The following is a 17,563-nucleotide window of genomic DNA, read 5'->3' on the forward strand; positions in this document are numbered from 1 at the left end:
TGGGTTCGGTCAGGCCCACAATGGGGCGGCCGGGTGGGAGGTACGATACCCGACATATCTGGACGGTCCACCCCCGAAAAATTCCTGGGGATTTTTCGACCCGTCTGGATTCGATTCCGGGTCCCCTAGGGCGGTAGGCTGCCATCTTGATTGCTCGGACTGTGTCCTTTCAAATGGCTAATGTAATTTTTTAATGTAATTCTGTTATTGAGTTGTTATAAGAGATTGTATCTTTCTTTTACGACTTGCTTCGTATAATTTAATTATATGAATTTTTTTATATATTTATATTATTTTTAAATTTATGAAAATTGGTGGCAACACTTACCTGAAATGTAAACACGTGTATTTGAAAGACACGTGGAATTTGTCAAAGATATAAAAGGTGTTAAAAGTAGTGTAATTGCACATTATTATGCTTTTTATTTTCTGAATGAATATTAAAATATATGATTGCTATAATTCGTGTAACACATTTTATTTATTTATTTTTTCGTATGAGAATTTTAAGAATTATAATTTATTATTAGTTTTTTAAATCTAGAATTTAATTATTTTTAATCAGTGAAATAATTAAAATGGGTAATGCCTTTATAAATTTTTATTTTCAATTTATAATGATTTACATACTATTTAGGTTACAATTTCTGTTTCCTATTTGTGAATAAGATAAAATGAGTTCAGCTTTGTATATCGAACATTCTCTCTCATTTTTTTTACAGCTGCTTGGAAAAAACTTTATTCAGAATAGGGAATTTTCGTGGATGTGAAAACTGCAGTATTTTAATCTTTTATCATTAAATTCATAATTTGTTTTGCATTAAATTGTCATAATGGTCTGAACAAACAAATTATTTAACAAAAACAACACTTACTTGTATTACAAATAATTTCTTTACGCCTGAATTAAATAACACTCAAAACACTCATTTAACTTTGTATATTCAGCAGTATTCATAATAAATTGACAGTTATGATTACAGAGTATCTGACAATCCACATGCACAGCAGTATTTCATTTACTGTGCAGCTGTGCAAACAATGCAGCTTGTTAGATCAGGAATCTATTAATGTCAAACAATGCACTATATCAGGATTAGATATTGTGTAAATAAGAATAGAAATATTAGATTTTCAGAAAATTATGGATCCTAATTCCTGAACTTACCAGTCAAATTGTGAGAAAATAGTAATAATAGTTAATTAAATTGATAGAAAAAATGATTTTAATTATTAATCAAGTGATCAATATTATAATTAATAGTCAAATGAACTGGATTAACTATCAAGCAATAACTATCATTTTTGTAGCTGATATTTTTTATATATTGTTATGGAAGTCTTGGTAGTACAACTAGTAGTTTTTAAAATATATAATTGATTGGGCTGCAATTTGAAAAAATTGTAGACCTATAAATTCCCACTGTCATCTGTTGTCAGTCTGTCATTCCTTAATCTTGAGTATGGAATTAGATAAATGAAAGTCAAGACTGGATATGGAAAGCTTAGTAATTTGCCAATTTTTATAAAAAACTTCCTGCAGAATCGTAGATTCCAAGTCAGGATGGGCAACACTTTTTCTAGGCCTTTCACACAAGAAGAAGGTGTTCCTCAAGGTTGTATTTTGAGTGTGACTCTGTTCCTAGTAAAAATTAACAGCATAGCTAAGTGTCTTCCTTCCAGTGTGAAACACACTCTGTATGTGGATGACTTTCAGATCTCCTGCCAGTCTAGTAACATGGGTTTCATCGAGAGACAACTGCAAACCTCGCTAAACCGCATAGACAATTGGTCCAAGATCAATGGTTTTACTTTTAATGCAGAGAAGACCTCGTGCATCCACTTTTGCCGAAGGCGTGGTTTGCACCTGGACCCGGAAATTCACCTAAATGGGGTTAAAATCCCAATAGTGAATGAGGCAAAGTTTTTGGGTGTTGTGTTTGACCAAAAACTGACGTTCTTATCACACTTGCGCAATTTGAAGAGTAGATGTTTAAAATCTATGAACCTTTTAAAGGTACTGTGCTGCTCATCCTGGGGAGCAGACAAATGTTTGATGCTCAGGATATATAGAGCCCTCGTTCGCTCTAAGCTGGACTATGGAAGTGTTGTCTATGGCTCTGCGCGAGAATCTACTCTTCGGATGCTGGATCCAATCCACCATCAAGCATTGCGTTTGTGCACTGGTGCATTTCGAACTTCTCCTGTCCAAAGTTTGTACATGGATGCTTATGAGCCTCCACTATCTCTCAGGAGAGAGCAGTTGTCTCTGTTTTATTATATTAAGCAGAAATCTCAGATTAAATCTTCAGTTGATTGTATAGTATCAGATACTCAGCTGATAAGATTATTTGCAGCTTGCCCAAGTAGTGTCCCTACATTCAGCATAAGAATGGAGAATGTCAGCAGCACGATTGACCTGGATATGGGCAACATTTCACAGCCTGAGCTTTACAGTATATCACCTTGGTCAACTCCTGTGATAAATGTCGACCTTAGCTTAAAGCAATTTCCTAAGGAATCCACCCCAGATTACATGTATAGACAGTACTTTGCTGAAATTCGACATCGTGACAGGAATTTAATTCCTATATACACTGATGGGTCTAAATCGGATGATTACGTTGGCTCAGCCTTTGTCTGCCAGAATGAAATTGTGGCAGAACAAATCGCACCAAATTCCTCTATTTTTACTGCGGAGTTGCAGGCTATTTATTTAGCCTTAAAGTATATAAATAAAATAGGTCATCGTTGCTGCGTGATTTACACTGACTCAGTTAGTGCACTTCAGGCCTTGATCTCGTATGAACCTAGTTCTCACTCCATAGTGATTAAAATTCGTAAGCTGATTTGCCATCTTTTTGCGAGGAATTTCTCTATAAAATTTTGTTGGGTCCCAGGCCATGTAGGTATAAGAGGAAATGAAGAAGCTGATGCAGCTGCAAAGTCAGCAAGCCCTTCTCAGCGTACAATGTTTATTGAAGGAGGTGACTTGAAGCTAGTTGTTAAAAAACGACTAGAGGAGAGATGACAAAATGTGTGGAACGCACAAGTCCACAATAAACTACACGAGATCAAACCTGTGATAGAAAATTGGACACAGAAGAAACCCCATGACAGAAGATCTGAGGTTATTCTTACTCGTTTGAGAATTGGACATACTCGACTGACTCATCAATACCTTTTGAAGGGTGATGACCAGCCTGTATGTCAGTATTGCAACTGTAATGTAAGTGTTAAGCACATACTGAGCAATTGCATCGCCTCTGAACAGATTCGTAGGCAGCATTTTGGAAATGCAAGTTTTAAAGAGATTTTGGGCCAGAGGCCAAATGTTGATAAATTATTGAACTTTCTAAAAGTTACAAATATTTATAAAGAAATTTAATTATTTATTTATTTATATCTATATACATGTTGTTGTTATACACAGTTTAACTGTTGTATATTTTTGTTATTGGTTCTTTGTTTTTTGTTTTGTTCATTTTTATTGTTATTAATGTACATATATATACCATAAGTTGTGGCGCAGCTTGGCCTATGTGGCCCTTGTGCCAATAAACTTTAACCAACCAACCAACCATGGAAAGCTTAGGGGCAGGAGACTCCAATTAACTACAGTGGGTGATCGATTAATGAACAGTTCAGCCTGCAAACAAATTGCACAATGAACACTTTCCTGAAAGATTTTTATGTTTAGACAACAAACACAAGAAGAAGTGATGCTGCATTTAAGATTTGTAAAACTGTATTTTAATGGCATCTATGAATGGTTTATGGAACGAGACTTTCACAGTTGTATATATAACATTTTTTGCATTAGTTAATTTCTGTTTTCTGAATTTTTGTAAGTGCTTTTCTGAATCGATAATAATATGGGACCTAAAAAGAGTGGTGTGTCAAGAACTGTCTTCACTATAGAAACTAAGTAAGAGTTAATAGCCAAGGTAGAAAGTGGGCAGAAGATGTCTGATGTTGTAGGCAGAATGACTTCAACAGATCTACAGTAGATACAATCTTAGCTAAGGAAGATATAATAAAAAAAGACTCAAGCAGATAAAGGAGTAATGAAAATTGCATCTGAGAAACAAAGATATGCCATCCATGAAAAAAACAGAGAGATTGCTTTTAGTTTGTTATTACATGTAAATAAACATAGTAAGAAAGTATATAACTTTTTATTTATTTTTTGAGGTCTCCAGAACGAATTAATCAAATTCCCACAAAATTCTATAGTAAATCTATAATTGGTTAACGAACAATTTGGATAGCGAACATGGTTTTGGAATGGATTATGGTTGTTAACTGATCACTCACTGTATATAAGAACTTCCGATAAAGACCGGAAGTCATGTTATTTCAATTCAAAAACTTCTCCTGAAAGGAGTTAAATAGATGACTGGTACGACTCTATTGCTAACAGGAAATGTATAGGGGCAAAACACTATTAATTTGAAGGTGGAGAGCATATATTTTAAATTAAATAAATTAAAAATATGATTAAAAATTGCAGCTCATGATTTGTGATGATGTCAAAATAACTACTCGCTCATTTTTTTCTTTTATTTTAGAATGGCATATGTAACATCGTCTAATTTTGAAGAATTACTACCAGTTATCGAAAAGTCAATCAAAGAAGCTTCTTTTATTAGTAAGTACCTTTTTAATTTCATTGGAATTTAATTTACATATAATGATTTGAAATATTATGTAATTGATGTATGCTAAAAATGAGAAATTTACCTTAAGGTAAAAATTTATTGAAAAGTCTCACTAACTCTTTTGATAGTTTCAATAATTCTGAACAGAAATATTTTTATAAAATAACAAATAATATGCAAGAACATACTAAGCACTATTCAAGAAGAACATATTTATCAGGCTTTCATTGTCAGATTGCATTAGATATGACAAAATCACTATTTAATGAAATGCCAATGTTTAAATTTTTATATAATTTAGAGATATTACTATATTTTATAATGAATATCTCTCAAATGTAATATTGCCAAAAATTATGGCTGGAAAATGAAACTTGGTTGTTGATTACCTTATCATTTGTATATTATTTTATTTTTAAATAAAAATTGGATGCTCGGATAATATAATTGTACTATACTATAAAATAATGATAAATGTTGTTTTCTTTTTATCAATATAAATGCATTCGGTACACTTCATTTCATACCATCAAAAGAAGTTCTTATGCTCCAAATACAGTACACAATAGTAGAGGTGCTTTATTTGTGGCCACATACCAAAGGTACTAATCTTTAATATATGGCCTACAAAAAATCCTAATATAAAAACTCAGCTGAACTAAGTAACAATGAGTTTTACTGTGGTTGTGAGCCACTAGTGGCGCTTGGAGGCTGATATGAAAGTTACAAATGTGCCATCTGTGGTACATAACATTGTGAATGTGTTAAGTGCTACATTCCTAGCTTATTGCTTGTATAATTTTTGTATTTTAAAATGTTTCTCACATTATATTTTTTACAAAACATTGCAAGCCAATTCTTATGACTTATTTTCTTTTAAAATAGTCTTGAAAATCAATGTTTCTGAACTTTATTATTTTTGTTTTCATGTCATTTGAATTATATGGCTGTTTCTCTAATTTGTTTCCTGTTTGTCTACTAAAAATGAATTTTTATTAAAATCAAAGGATTTATAATAATTTTAGAAAATTTTCCATTGAAGTCATGTTTTAAATTATATACAAACCTTGAATATTCAACTTTATTGAATCATAACTTTATAAATTAATATGGTTTTGGTTTAGCTCGGTTAACGAACAAATTGGATAACAAACACTTTTGCGAAAGATTTTTATATTCAGACAACGAACACCTCACAGAACAAACACCAGAAGAAGTGACGTAAAATGATGAATACCATTTGGTCTTCTTTTGTCTTTGGGCAACAATTCAAAACTTTTCAGAGAGCAGGAGACGTCGACATCAATGCTCAACCCGGTATATACTGATAGGATAATATTCCTCCAAACCTTGAAACTCTCTCGTGTAATTCCAGCCTTTTATTTTTCTGACAAACAATTCTTTTATAGTATTCACAAGACTGTCGTGTGGGCACTCATTAAGTTTTGTGTCGGTTTTTATTTTTGAAAGGTGAGAGTATAATAGCAAAGATAGAGAGTGGGCAGAAGATGTCTGATGTTACTGGGCAGTATGGTCTGAACAGGTTACAGTAGGCCACAGTTCAATTTTATCTAAGAAAGATACAGTATAATCAAGAAGATTCAAGCAGCTAAAGGAGTAACAAAAATCACATCTGAGAAATAAAGAACATTGAAGAGCTCATAATGGAACTTGAAACGGATCTGACAACAAAAGAATGCCAAGAACTCTTCAACGAAGAACATCAAGAAATGACAAGATATGTTTTCTTTTGAAAAAGAGGATTAATGCTGGCATCTGCTATTAAAGATCTTTGAAGAAATGGGAGGATGTCAGAACAACTTTCTTAGAATGGCATTCAAACCAGGTTGAGGTTAACAGGCTTAGGAATCTCTACAATTACAATGCTATTAATTACTTCTGAAAAATCCCAAAGAAGAGAGAAAAGCAATCAACATTAGACAGATTCTTTAGCCCCTACAAACAGAAAAAAAATGACTAATAAAAATGCAAGACTGTGTATATATGTATTTTTATTATTACATATAAATAAAACATAGTAAGAAAGTATATATTTTTTTATTTTTTGGAGTCTCCAGAATGAAGTAATCAAATCCTCATAAAAACCTATGGTAAATCGATAATCAGTTAACGAACAATTCGGATAGTGTACAAAGTCTTAAAACGGATTATGTTCGTTAACTGATCGCCCACTGTATATTTAAGGTTCCTGACATTCATCTTCCAGACTAATTACTTTCCCAGCTCTGTTATACATAACAGGGGAAAGTATGGCAATCAGTCAAAACAATGACCTCTCGATATTTTTCCATTTTTGAACTTGGGACCTTGAAATGTCGAAAAATGCAAAAAAAATTTAAGGTTGTTTTTTTTTCTGTATGTATGGATGTTAGTGTTTGTGTGTGCATGGGGAGCACAATTTTGTTCACTCTCTTTGAAACTTAATTACTCCTGTGCTTTTTGCTGAAAATTTCTGAACTCACATAATATATAAATTAATAATTACTTTTTTGTCATTCGATCCTACTGATCTTTAGAACTAAGCAGACAAACACGAACAGTAACAAAAAAACTTTATTAAAAACATGAGAACTGTCATCGACATCCTCGGCCAACATCCAGGCAAAAACCCGCGAACTTTCGCGCCTCTTTTTCACGTTGCCAGCCAACATCTCGTTGGCAAGTGTTGCCAGGCAGTGTTAGGGATCTCTGGCGCTGGCGGCCACACTTTCATTACATACGAAAATGATCAACTGGGCCTGAATAAAGAATACATAGGAGTCACTAACAGAGCCTTAAACAAAAGACTAAAAGAACACATGTATGACATTAGTAAAGGACATTGCACTACCACCTTATCAAGAATGGCACAAGCGGGGAGGGATCACTAATTAATTGGAATGAAGCCAAAGTTATCAAACAAGTACGCTCACCATCGTTAGCATTAACCATGGAAAAATTTGAAATATACAGATCAGGGACAACAGGTAGATGTTTGAATTATAAAGACGCAACGAATTTGCCAACTGCGTGGAAATACATGATTGACAAACACCCCATTTAATCGAGCTTACAACGTATCCTCATCCCGTATAGAATATAGATATATATTATGTCAACATACATCCCAGATCAATACGTTTATTTAATTAATTTTATTAATGTTTTTATTATTGTTTATATTTTATATTTTACATGGAATGTTCCAACGGTTTTTTAAAATTTTGAAATATCGTGCGCATATACATTCGATCCTGCACGAGATAACATTCCAAAAGTAAAAATTGCTTGAAGATGACCTGTGGAACAGGTGGAAAACGTTCGCATTATTAAATTAATAATTTCTCAGAAGTATAAGGTGTCTGAGTAGTAAAATTTTAAACTCTGAGCATTTATTCAAGTAATTACTTCCATATTTGTTTACAGTAAATTAATAATTTATGTAGGTAGATATGAAGTTTTATCTACAATATGTGAACTATTAATTTATTGTATGATGATATAAAAGTATTTATTAATAAAAATTTAATCAAATTTTGAATTAAAATATTTTTTAGTTTAACAGTTGAAGATTTTGTTGAATTTTTTTTTTTTACCTTAGGTTTTGATACAGAATTTACAGGATTATATACTACTCCTGACTTAAAACCTAGGTAAATATTAAATTTTAGAATAATAATTGAATAAATGAATACTGTTCCATTATTTATTTATTTATTAAAGTGTTAAAAGAATTATTTTTGTATTACAGTTTATTTGACACCATTGATAAGAGATACTTGAAACTGTATTCAAGTGTTACTCAGTTTGCACCATGTCAGTTTGGTAAGGAATAATATTACAAATTAAACTTTTATGGTACATTTTTAAGTAATAATTGTTAAATTATTGATAATTTTGAACATATACATTCTTAATAATATTATTAAAGTAAAAAGACATTTAATAAAATATAATACACCTAAATTTTCTAAGGTCTTTCAGGTTTCTGGATATTCTGATATACTTGTATGTATATTGTATAATATTTTTAAATAAAATTCTAATCTTCTGAAATTTGAAGTTGTTTATTTTATATAAGTTGAGTGGGAATTATACATAGTTCTAAAGAATCTCAATCTTATTGTATAGTTCACAACAATTCTTCAGGCGGGAGTGTATGTATACAGTACTAAAACACTTTGCATAACCAAAAAGAACTCCAGTGAGTAATTATGGACAGGACTAATGTTTTTCGATCCTTTCCACGGATCTTCTTCGGATCAAAGGTTTTGAATCTGAATGCTTTTTGAATATTGTTGCATTTTTGAATCTGTTCTATTTCTTAGAATGTGCATTTATAATGTTAAATTTGGTTTGAGACATCAATGGCATAAAAATAAAAACAGTAATAATTAATTAAAGCACAAAAGAAAGGAAAGAGTATTAATTTCAAACATGAGAAAGTATTGTCTTAGGGCAGACATTACATTAAAATTGCAACCTAATGCAATTATAATAAACCTTAAAGCAAAATTATTTGGTGAATATTTCATAAAAAATACTTTTGGAAATTTATTTAGGGATATTTAGTGTGTGTTATCGATTATTATTGTTTTTATTTTTATGTTAGCAATGCCTCGCATCAAATTTAAAAGCATTCTGATTCAAAGCTTTTGACCTGAAGAAGATTGTAGAAGAATTGAAGGATTGAAAATATTAGTCCTTTTATCTGTGATTATGTATTGGAGTTGATTTGGTAATGCAAGGTGTTTTAGTAATGTATTTTATTGTTAGACATGAAGATTGTATTGTAATAGTCTTCATGTTTATTACACAATAATAATATAAATATAAGTTGATGATATAATAGTAATATTAAAATTAGTTTTTAATGTTTAATAGGTTTGACTGTATTCTGTAATGAAAAAGAAGAAAATAAGTAAGTAGAAGTTGTATAAAAATTTACATGAAATGCACAATATTCTTGTATGTGAACAATCCTTTATAAGTCTAAATGTTCAACTGGAATGAGCAATTAAGATTATATACTTAACAGTTTTTAATTTCTAGCAAAATCATTTTATTTTAACTAATGTTTTTGGCCTATTTAATAGGCCATCTTCAGATTACAGTTCTAATTTATAAGATGATCATATGTTCAATACTGGAATAAGGTTCAAAGATATTAACATATGCTTAAAGATTTAAAAATTAAGGTTAATAGTTGTGTGTTGCAAACAATTCATCCAGCATTTGTGACTTACAGAAGAAATGCTGGCTAGAACATATAGAAAACTTGCATTAGCCTTCTTAAAGATTTGAACACGATTTTTGAACCTTGTTCCATTTTCAAATATATTTTATCAATCATATAATTTACATCTGTAACCTGAAGATGGCCTATAAACTAGGTTAAAAACATTATTTAAAACAATTTTTCTGGAAATTAAAAGGTGTTAAGTATATGGCTTAAGCCTTTATAAAAAATTCTTCAATTTTGCTTTTTATTTAAAAACATACACAATATTTAACATTCTTAATAATTTGAATATTTCAACTATGCTGATTAAGGGTATGAACATAGTTGAAATACTCATTTATTTAAAAATACATAATTCAAATAAAAACAAAAAAAATTTGGAATTTTATTATTGTGTCTTTCTCACCTCGTGGGAACAGAATTAAATACAAGCAGAGATGACATTTCTTCGTAAATTCTTTTCTTGCTAAAATTATTTAAAATCATTTTTAAAAGTACTTATATGAGATGGATGTACTAAGAAAATTCTAAATTATATTTTTGTGTTTGTCTTTAAATTGCATATACTTTTTAGGCATTTGATAGTGTGGAACAGACAAAATAATGTGGAATGCATGCGTAGTTTGATACACTATGATGTGTATCAAACTGTGCATGCTTTCCACGTTAATTCTGTTTGTAAAATTATATGCTATTTAATTAAATCACATAAGTCGAGAGGAACGTTGTACATCTATTATGTTGTATTGTCTGACATACAGCATAATAGATGTACAACATCCCTCTCGACTTATGCGACAGACCTGGACATTGCAGCGGACTTTGCAGGAGCACATATTATCCTCACCATCCCGCATCCCAAACACCTCAAATGGTTGGAGGCAATAGAAATATTTAAGCTGGATGCAGAACAACATGCACGCATTAATTTTAAAGAGGAGATGTTCCTTTCAATGACATGGCAGATCATGTTGGACAATAGCATTTAATTTTACAAACAGAATTAACGTGGAACGCATGTGCAGTTTGATACACATAGTACTGTTCGATGTTTAAAGGTTCTGGAACGCATGTGCATATAGCATCCTGAATAGAACATCGTTCAAATAGTGTTCGAATTTTAACAGAAATTGTAGGAGATTGCAGGAAATTGCATGTAGATGCGTGAGGAAGAGCCCAGAAAAGGTGTCGAAAACATTTGCAAGTATAGAGCATTAACACTCCGGTTATTAGGTTAAGGCAAGTAGATATTTATTCATTCCGGTGTGGTAGATAGTCAAGTATTAAAAACTACTGTTGGAATGTGTTTGATATTCTTAGTATTTACTAGAATATCAAGCAAAAAATAAATCAGGTATCATATACATATGTATTACAATACAAGTAATAAGTTTTAATCTTGATTATCATTAGTAATATTTATTTTTTTATTTCTCATAGATACAGAGCACAAACATTCGTCTTTTACATCCGATCACATTCAATTTGCTCAATTGATCATTGTTTTTCTTTCCAAGTAAGTATGTTGATGAAATTAAATTCTAAAGTTATGAAAAAATTGAAAGTCCAATTTCTTTGTTGTGTTTATCAATGGAAAAAGAAACCAGCAATGAGTTGCATAACTTTTCTGGCTGCTATGAGATTTCATTAAAAATATAACTTTTATATCAATAATAATTAAATTGTACTTGGTATCATCTGTTCAGATTTTCTTATAAAAGCTTTTTTATATTATTACAAAATGGCAAAAAGCTTAACTTTGAGGGTAGGGATGATTTTTTTTAAAAATTGTAAATGCTAATAATGAGTGAAATCATCATTAAGTTTGACCCTACTCGAGATATGATACACAATGCTTGCATTTATCTCCCTCCTCCCTCAACCTTTAACCACCAAAATTTTATAGCATCAAAGCTCCTTACACAAATTACCATGCCAAATTTTGTTTCTTAATACCTTGTCCTGAGGTATTAAATTAAATAGATGCTAACACACACATACATATTTTGGGTAACGGTTTTTTGGCTTTTTTGGAATTAGAGGTGTCAAAACATTACAATTCCAAGAATTTGCAGGGTCAAATTATTACAACATATTATAACAGTCGAGAATGTAATCCATGTTACATTAAAACAGAATAGAATGTTGTTTGTCTGGATTCAATTCCAGGTCCCTCACAGCATTAGGATAGTGTCTTAACTAGGGTTTCTCATTTCCCGGACCTTTGCTTGTCCCAGGATTTCGAGACAAAAGTGATGTTTCCCAGGATCCTGGGATATAATTAATTATTTATAAGATATAAAATAAATCTTGAAATTGAATGATATAATTATTTTTCATTTTTAAGTAATTTAATATGTCCTACAACCTCCAAAATAATAATAATAATAATAATGCTGTATAAAATATGTATTAGAAATTACCATTGAATTTCATAAAAATTTTCACAAATAAAAAAAAATTTATTAAAGTTTGTTGGAAACTGCTTACAACGAAAAAAAAATGCCTTTAAATTGAGTTGAAAATTTAAAGAAAATAGATCAAACTTCTTAGAAGGTAATGAGGTATGAAGGTAAATGAGCTATAAAGGTAATTTAGTAATGAAAAGTCCTGCTACTGAAAATGCTTTTTCTGCTTCAATTGATGTGGGTAGAATCGTCTTTAATGCATTTAAAAGAAGACAGATCTTAAGTGTTTTTTCAATTGTAACCTCAAAGATTTCTGGTATGTTTTCAAGATGCATTGCAGTACTTTCTTTGCTGATTAGTTTTCTTCATTTGTCTGCCTCAGCTGCTTTAATAGCGACATCAAGCTTGTAGCCGAATAATTCAGCAGTTCGTTTGGCTTTAGTAATCGGGTTTATCATAGTTGCATACCTTCATACTCATTTGTATCCTTGCCCAATTTGTACAATCTGGCATAATGCAGTTATTGAAGCTACTGGGCATGGTTAAAAATTAAGACATCGTCGACACAGATATTACAGGTTCTGACAAGTAAAGAAGTTTCAGTCCTGCCACAAATAGGCTACATATTATTTATTAACAATCTCTGACATGACATAACAAGTAAAAATTTAAAAAACTAACAAAGCAGGCTTAAAATTAATAAATACAAATGTATTCTGACAGTTTATGAGTTAATTATACTATTTATTTGCAAAATTTCCTCAACCTTGACACAAAATAAGAAAAAAGTGAAATTTTAAGAAATTTGTTGGATGAGAATTTCAGGATTAAAAAACAGCCGGGATCTCTGTATCCTATTAGAGAAACTTTAGTCTTAACTCTCTCAGTCATATAGCTATCTGTTTTTTTATGACTTACAGTAATACCCCGAACTTATACGATAGGTGGGACCGAGCAATAACCGCGTAAGTCGGGGTATAATTTCGCATATAAATACATACAAATTATTTTTAATTGGGGCCGGAGACTAAAGAAAACAATAATTTAGAAAAAACAATGTTTAATAAAATCTTAGATAATACATATGTATAACAAATTATATTATTAAAATCGTAAACTGAAGTTATTTTGATGTAGAAGACTTCATAAAATCTAACAAATTCATCTGACGGCTCAAAGATTCTTTTTTCTCCCGCAAAATTTCCTTGTAGCATGTTAATAATTTTTTCATTTCTCGTTTAGTAGAAGAAATGCACTCTGTGTTGGAGTCTATATTTTCTAAAATTTGTAACCCTTTTTCATTTTTGTATCGAAGTCTTTAATAATAACTTTACATTACAAAAATAAAGTTTTCCTTTTCTTGTTTGATGCAGAAGAATCAGTTCTACTTCATTTGGATGGCATAGTAGAGTCTCTCAAGTCTCCATAAACATAAATAACACAAAATAAATTGTAGCTATGTGCGTCTTAAATATCGTCGCCAGGGGTAGCTTTCCTCATCTACATTTTACCAGCGCCTATTTCATTGTAGATAAAAGCTGAACCAACCCCAAGAAGGCATGATGGAGAATAGAAGACGTCCGTACTTTACCAGTTCCTGCTTCTTTACAAATGTTAATATTTTTAATTGGATATATGTTTGTGTTTTTAAAGACTGTTTGGCGGCCAGTAGCCTAAAAGGAAAGGTCAGTCGCCAAAAGTGTAATGTTTGGAACTTAAAAATGGTGGTCCCATGTTCCGGAAAGGACTTTGTCTTCAGAAAATTAATTAAACATAATTATCGCCATCGCGACGAAAATTAACGGATAAATAACACAAAATAAATTGTAGCTATGTGCGTCGATTCCCCGCGACACGTCCGAACTTGTAAGCTGAACAAGAGGTGGGGGAGTGAGTAAACAATAGTTGCGTGGCACTCAAACAAAAGATGAATCAACGAAACTTAAAAATCGCGTAACTCCGGGTTCGCATAAGTCGGGATAGTGTAAGTCGAGGTATTACTGTATTTCAATCTATATAGTAACAATGAATCTTTCATTTCAACTTTATCCCAAGATTGAAGCAGTCATAAAGTTTGAAAATTCGTTTGTATGCATTTCTTCCAATCTCCTGTGTAGAGTAGATTTCATATGCTATTTTATATTAAAAACTAGAGTTATTTTTGTGTTTAAAAAATTCAAAAAATAAAACAAAATTGATGTGAATAATATAAATTTATTAAGTTTTGTTGACAATTGTTCCTCCTCTGTTTATTAACTAAAACTGAAATATTTTGTTTAAACACAACCTATCATATTAATTGGTTTATCATATCATTTTTACTGGTCTTTAAGGGATAGAACCAACCGTACATTTCTCTGTAACGACAGTATTTTTTTTTTACATAGAATTTTTGGGAACGTATCTACTATGTAAAAGTAGAACTGGCAACAGTAGACCCCCCCTATAACACGGTAGATACGTTCCGTGCTATATGAGTCTGTGTTGTACGAGTCACTTAAATACATGAGCCAGTTACAGCCCGGCACGTGTGCAGTTTAGGGGCTATGGCTGTTTGAAAGATTTTCTTCCATAAAATTAATCAATTCTAGGCTAATTTGACTCGAACATTTCCAAAATACATATAGTTTTTATGGGAATAATCCATATAAATTGTGCTTTAAACAAAAAATTGTAGGATTACTTACCAAGTGTGCACCGTCCAAAGATGCCATTGCCTAAGCTTGTTTTCGTCGTGGAGCGGCTAATCAAACAGCGGACGCGTTTCCTGATAAGTTATTCTTTCTGCGAAGAATTCGCTGAACTTTGGAGACATCATTAATAGAAATATAATTTTTATGGCAATGTGTATTATATTATAATACATATGTAAATGTTTTTTTTCACAAGAACTGTATAAAAATTTATCAATACTTTTCCACCTAAACTCTCCGTATATACGCATGGTGCGGGACGGCAGCAAGTAGTTCGGCTGCTTGTCCACTATTGGTCTAGATTCGATCAATCCTGTCGCGACACGAGTCGGCGATGATGTTTTACCATGTTATACAAGTCTCTTCTAGTGTGTTATACAAAGACAGTCGCAATTTTTTCTGTGTTATACGAATCCATGTTATAGGGAGGTCTATTGTATATCAAATTGTTACTATGTGTAGGGATTTTCTTTTCTGGAATACTTTATGAATCTATAAATATTCAATAAATTTTTATCAAAATATCTTAATGAAGAGTTAAGATGATTTTCTTTATAAATATTTGCACTTGTAGTTTCTAATAATTAGAAATTAAAACTAAAGAAGTTAATGAATCTTTTATGATATCTGTTTAAATAAAAATTAATAAACATTTTCAAAGCTTAGCAATTACAATAATAATTTTATAATTGATGATTACATTTATAATTCTTGAAATGATTATGAAAATATAAATATTTTTTATTACATTAATAATTTTATTTAGATTATTTGAATATAATTTCAGACGTCCTGCTTGCAGTTTTTGTGTGATCATGAATTTAACTTTAATAAGGTTGGTTTCAGTATGTTAATTTGATTTTTTTATTTTATTGTTGTTATAATTTTAATATTATTATTTTCAAATGATGAATTTATCTGTGTTCTTATATATTATATAATAAACGTATATATTACATTTAATTGAAAGTTACATTTACAGTTTGCATTCGAAAGTATTCCATACTTAAATGAAGAAGAAGAAAAACAGTTAAAAACTGACTTAAGTAATCAGTTACAACCTTTATTTAGGTATGTTAGAAATTAGTTTTTGCCTTATTTTACAGTAGTAGTACTGTATCTGAATGAATCAAATTTGCCCTTTATGAAACAGGAAAAAAATCATAATAATAATAAATTGACGTTTTTAAGGTATTATAAATGTTTTAAATAGTACCCCAACATCTGCTGTAAATATTCAGGCTAAATTTTGGATATATGATTAAACATTAGAAATAAATTTGACACTAGAGGTAGGTGTTAGGTGCCATCTCTTATTAAAATTAATAATTATAATATTTAAATAATTTAGATTAAACTGGAAGAAAAGAATCAGCCCGGGTAGCATAACTGGCAACCGGTCCGCACGATAAGCAGGAGTTGCAGGTTCGAGTCCCGCTTTGGGCCGATTCTTTTCTTCCAGTTTAATCTAAATTATTTAAATATTATAATTATTAATTTTAATAAGAGATGGCACCTAACACCTACCTCTAGTGTCAATCTCTTATTAAAATTAATAATTATAATATTTAAATAATTTAGATTAAACTGGAAGAAAAGAATCGGCCCAAAGCGGGACTCAAACCTGCAACTCCTGCTTATCGTGCGGACCGGTTGCCAGTTATGCTATCCAGGCTGATTCTTTTCTTCCAGTTTAATCTAAATTATTTAAATATTATAATTATTAATTTTAATAAGAGATGGAACCTAATGCCTACCTCTACTGCCAAATTTATTTCTAATCTTTAATCATATATCCAAAATTGAGTTTGATTATTTATGGTAGATGTTGGTGTATTGGCTTAGGATATTGGGTTTAATTTGATGTTTATTTAAATAGTAAATATACGAAACTATTTATTGTTTTATCAACTTGTATAATGTAACTAAAATTTTCAAATTCTGCAGTCTTAGACTGAGACTCCACTAGCATAAAAACCCTGGCCATAAAAACTTTTAATCACGTGACCGTGATATTTTTACACCAAAGCAGATTGTAAAACCAGCGTAAAGTGAGTTGAGCAGTGTTCAACTTTTGACACGAATATGTCCGTAAAACAGTACCATCCACCAATCAGAAATCAGAGGAATCTAGGTCATTGTGACATGGTGCGAAAATGGCAGAAAACGAGCTTTTGTGTATGTTCTCTCATGGCTACCTGGAAAAGACCTAGAGTAGATGTGGAATGATTTATCAAAAACATCCGAAAGTATTCGTGTTTCTACGACAAGAGGTATCGCGATTATAATAATGGATGTCTTAAACATGATATGGACGGCCGAAGGAAAATCCTTCAATTCAGAGGAGTATATAATAAAAAAGCTAAGCTTAGAAGTGCTGTATATTATCTTAATAAAACGATAATAACCGTTAATATATGAAAGTAAAGCCTCATAATTTAATTCATATTATAATTCATTTATTTTTACTACATTTGTAATTATAGTACAGAAAAAACTCGTAGAATATAATCATTGTCTTTATATCAATATATCACGTATACAACCATAACTTTGATA

At 31.0% G+C, this 17,563-nt stretch overlaps 1 protein-coding gene across 1 annotated transcript in view; it reads left to right on the forward strand.

Moving 5' to 3' along the window:
• Window positions 1–244: 244 nt before the first annotated feature.
• LOC136983902 (poly(A)-specific ribonuclease PNLDC1-like) overlaps window positions 245–17,563 on the forward strand; it is a 44,986-nt gene continuing 27,667 nt past the window's right edge. Inside the window, exons 1-8 of the mRNA XM_067280786.1 lie at window positions 245–385; window positions 4,572–4,651; window positions 8,263–8,314; window positions 8,413–8,486; window positions 9,546–9,582; window positions 11,344–11,419; window positions 15,792–15,839; window positions 15,987–16,075. Coding sequence (XP_067136887.1) covers window positions 4,573–4,651; window positions 8,263–8,314; window positions 8,413–8,486; window positions 9,546–9,582; window positions 11,344–11,419; window positions 15,792–15,839; window positions 15,987–16,075 — 455 coding nt within the window. The 5' untranslated portion in view covers window positions 245–385; window position 4,572. The remainder of the gene's footprint in view (window positions 386–4,571; window positions 4,652–8,262; window positions 8,315–8,412; window positions 8,487–9,545; window positions 9,583–11,343; window positions 11,420–15,791; window positions 15,840–15,986; window positions 16,076–17,563) is intronic.

Source organism: Centruroides vittatus, unplaced genomic scaffold, assembly GCF_030686945.1.
Source record: "Centruroides vittatus isolate TY-2023 unplaced genomic scaffold, ASM3068694v2 contig_891, whole genome shotgun sequence".
Classification (NCBI taxonomy): domain Eukaryota; kingdom Metazoa; phylum Arthropoda; class Arachnida; order Scorpiones; family Buthidae; genus Centruroides; species Centruroides vittatus.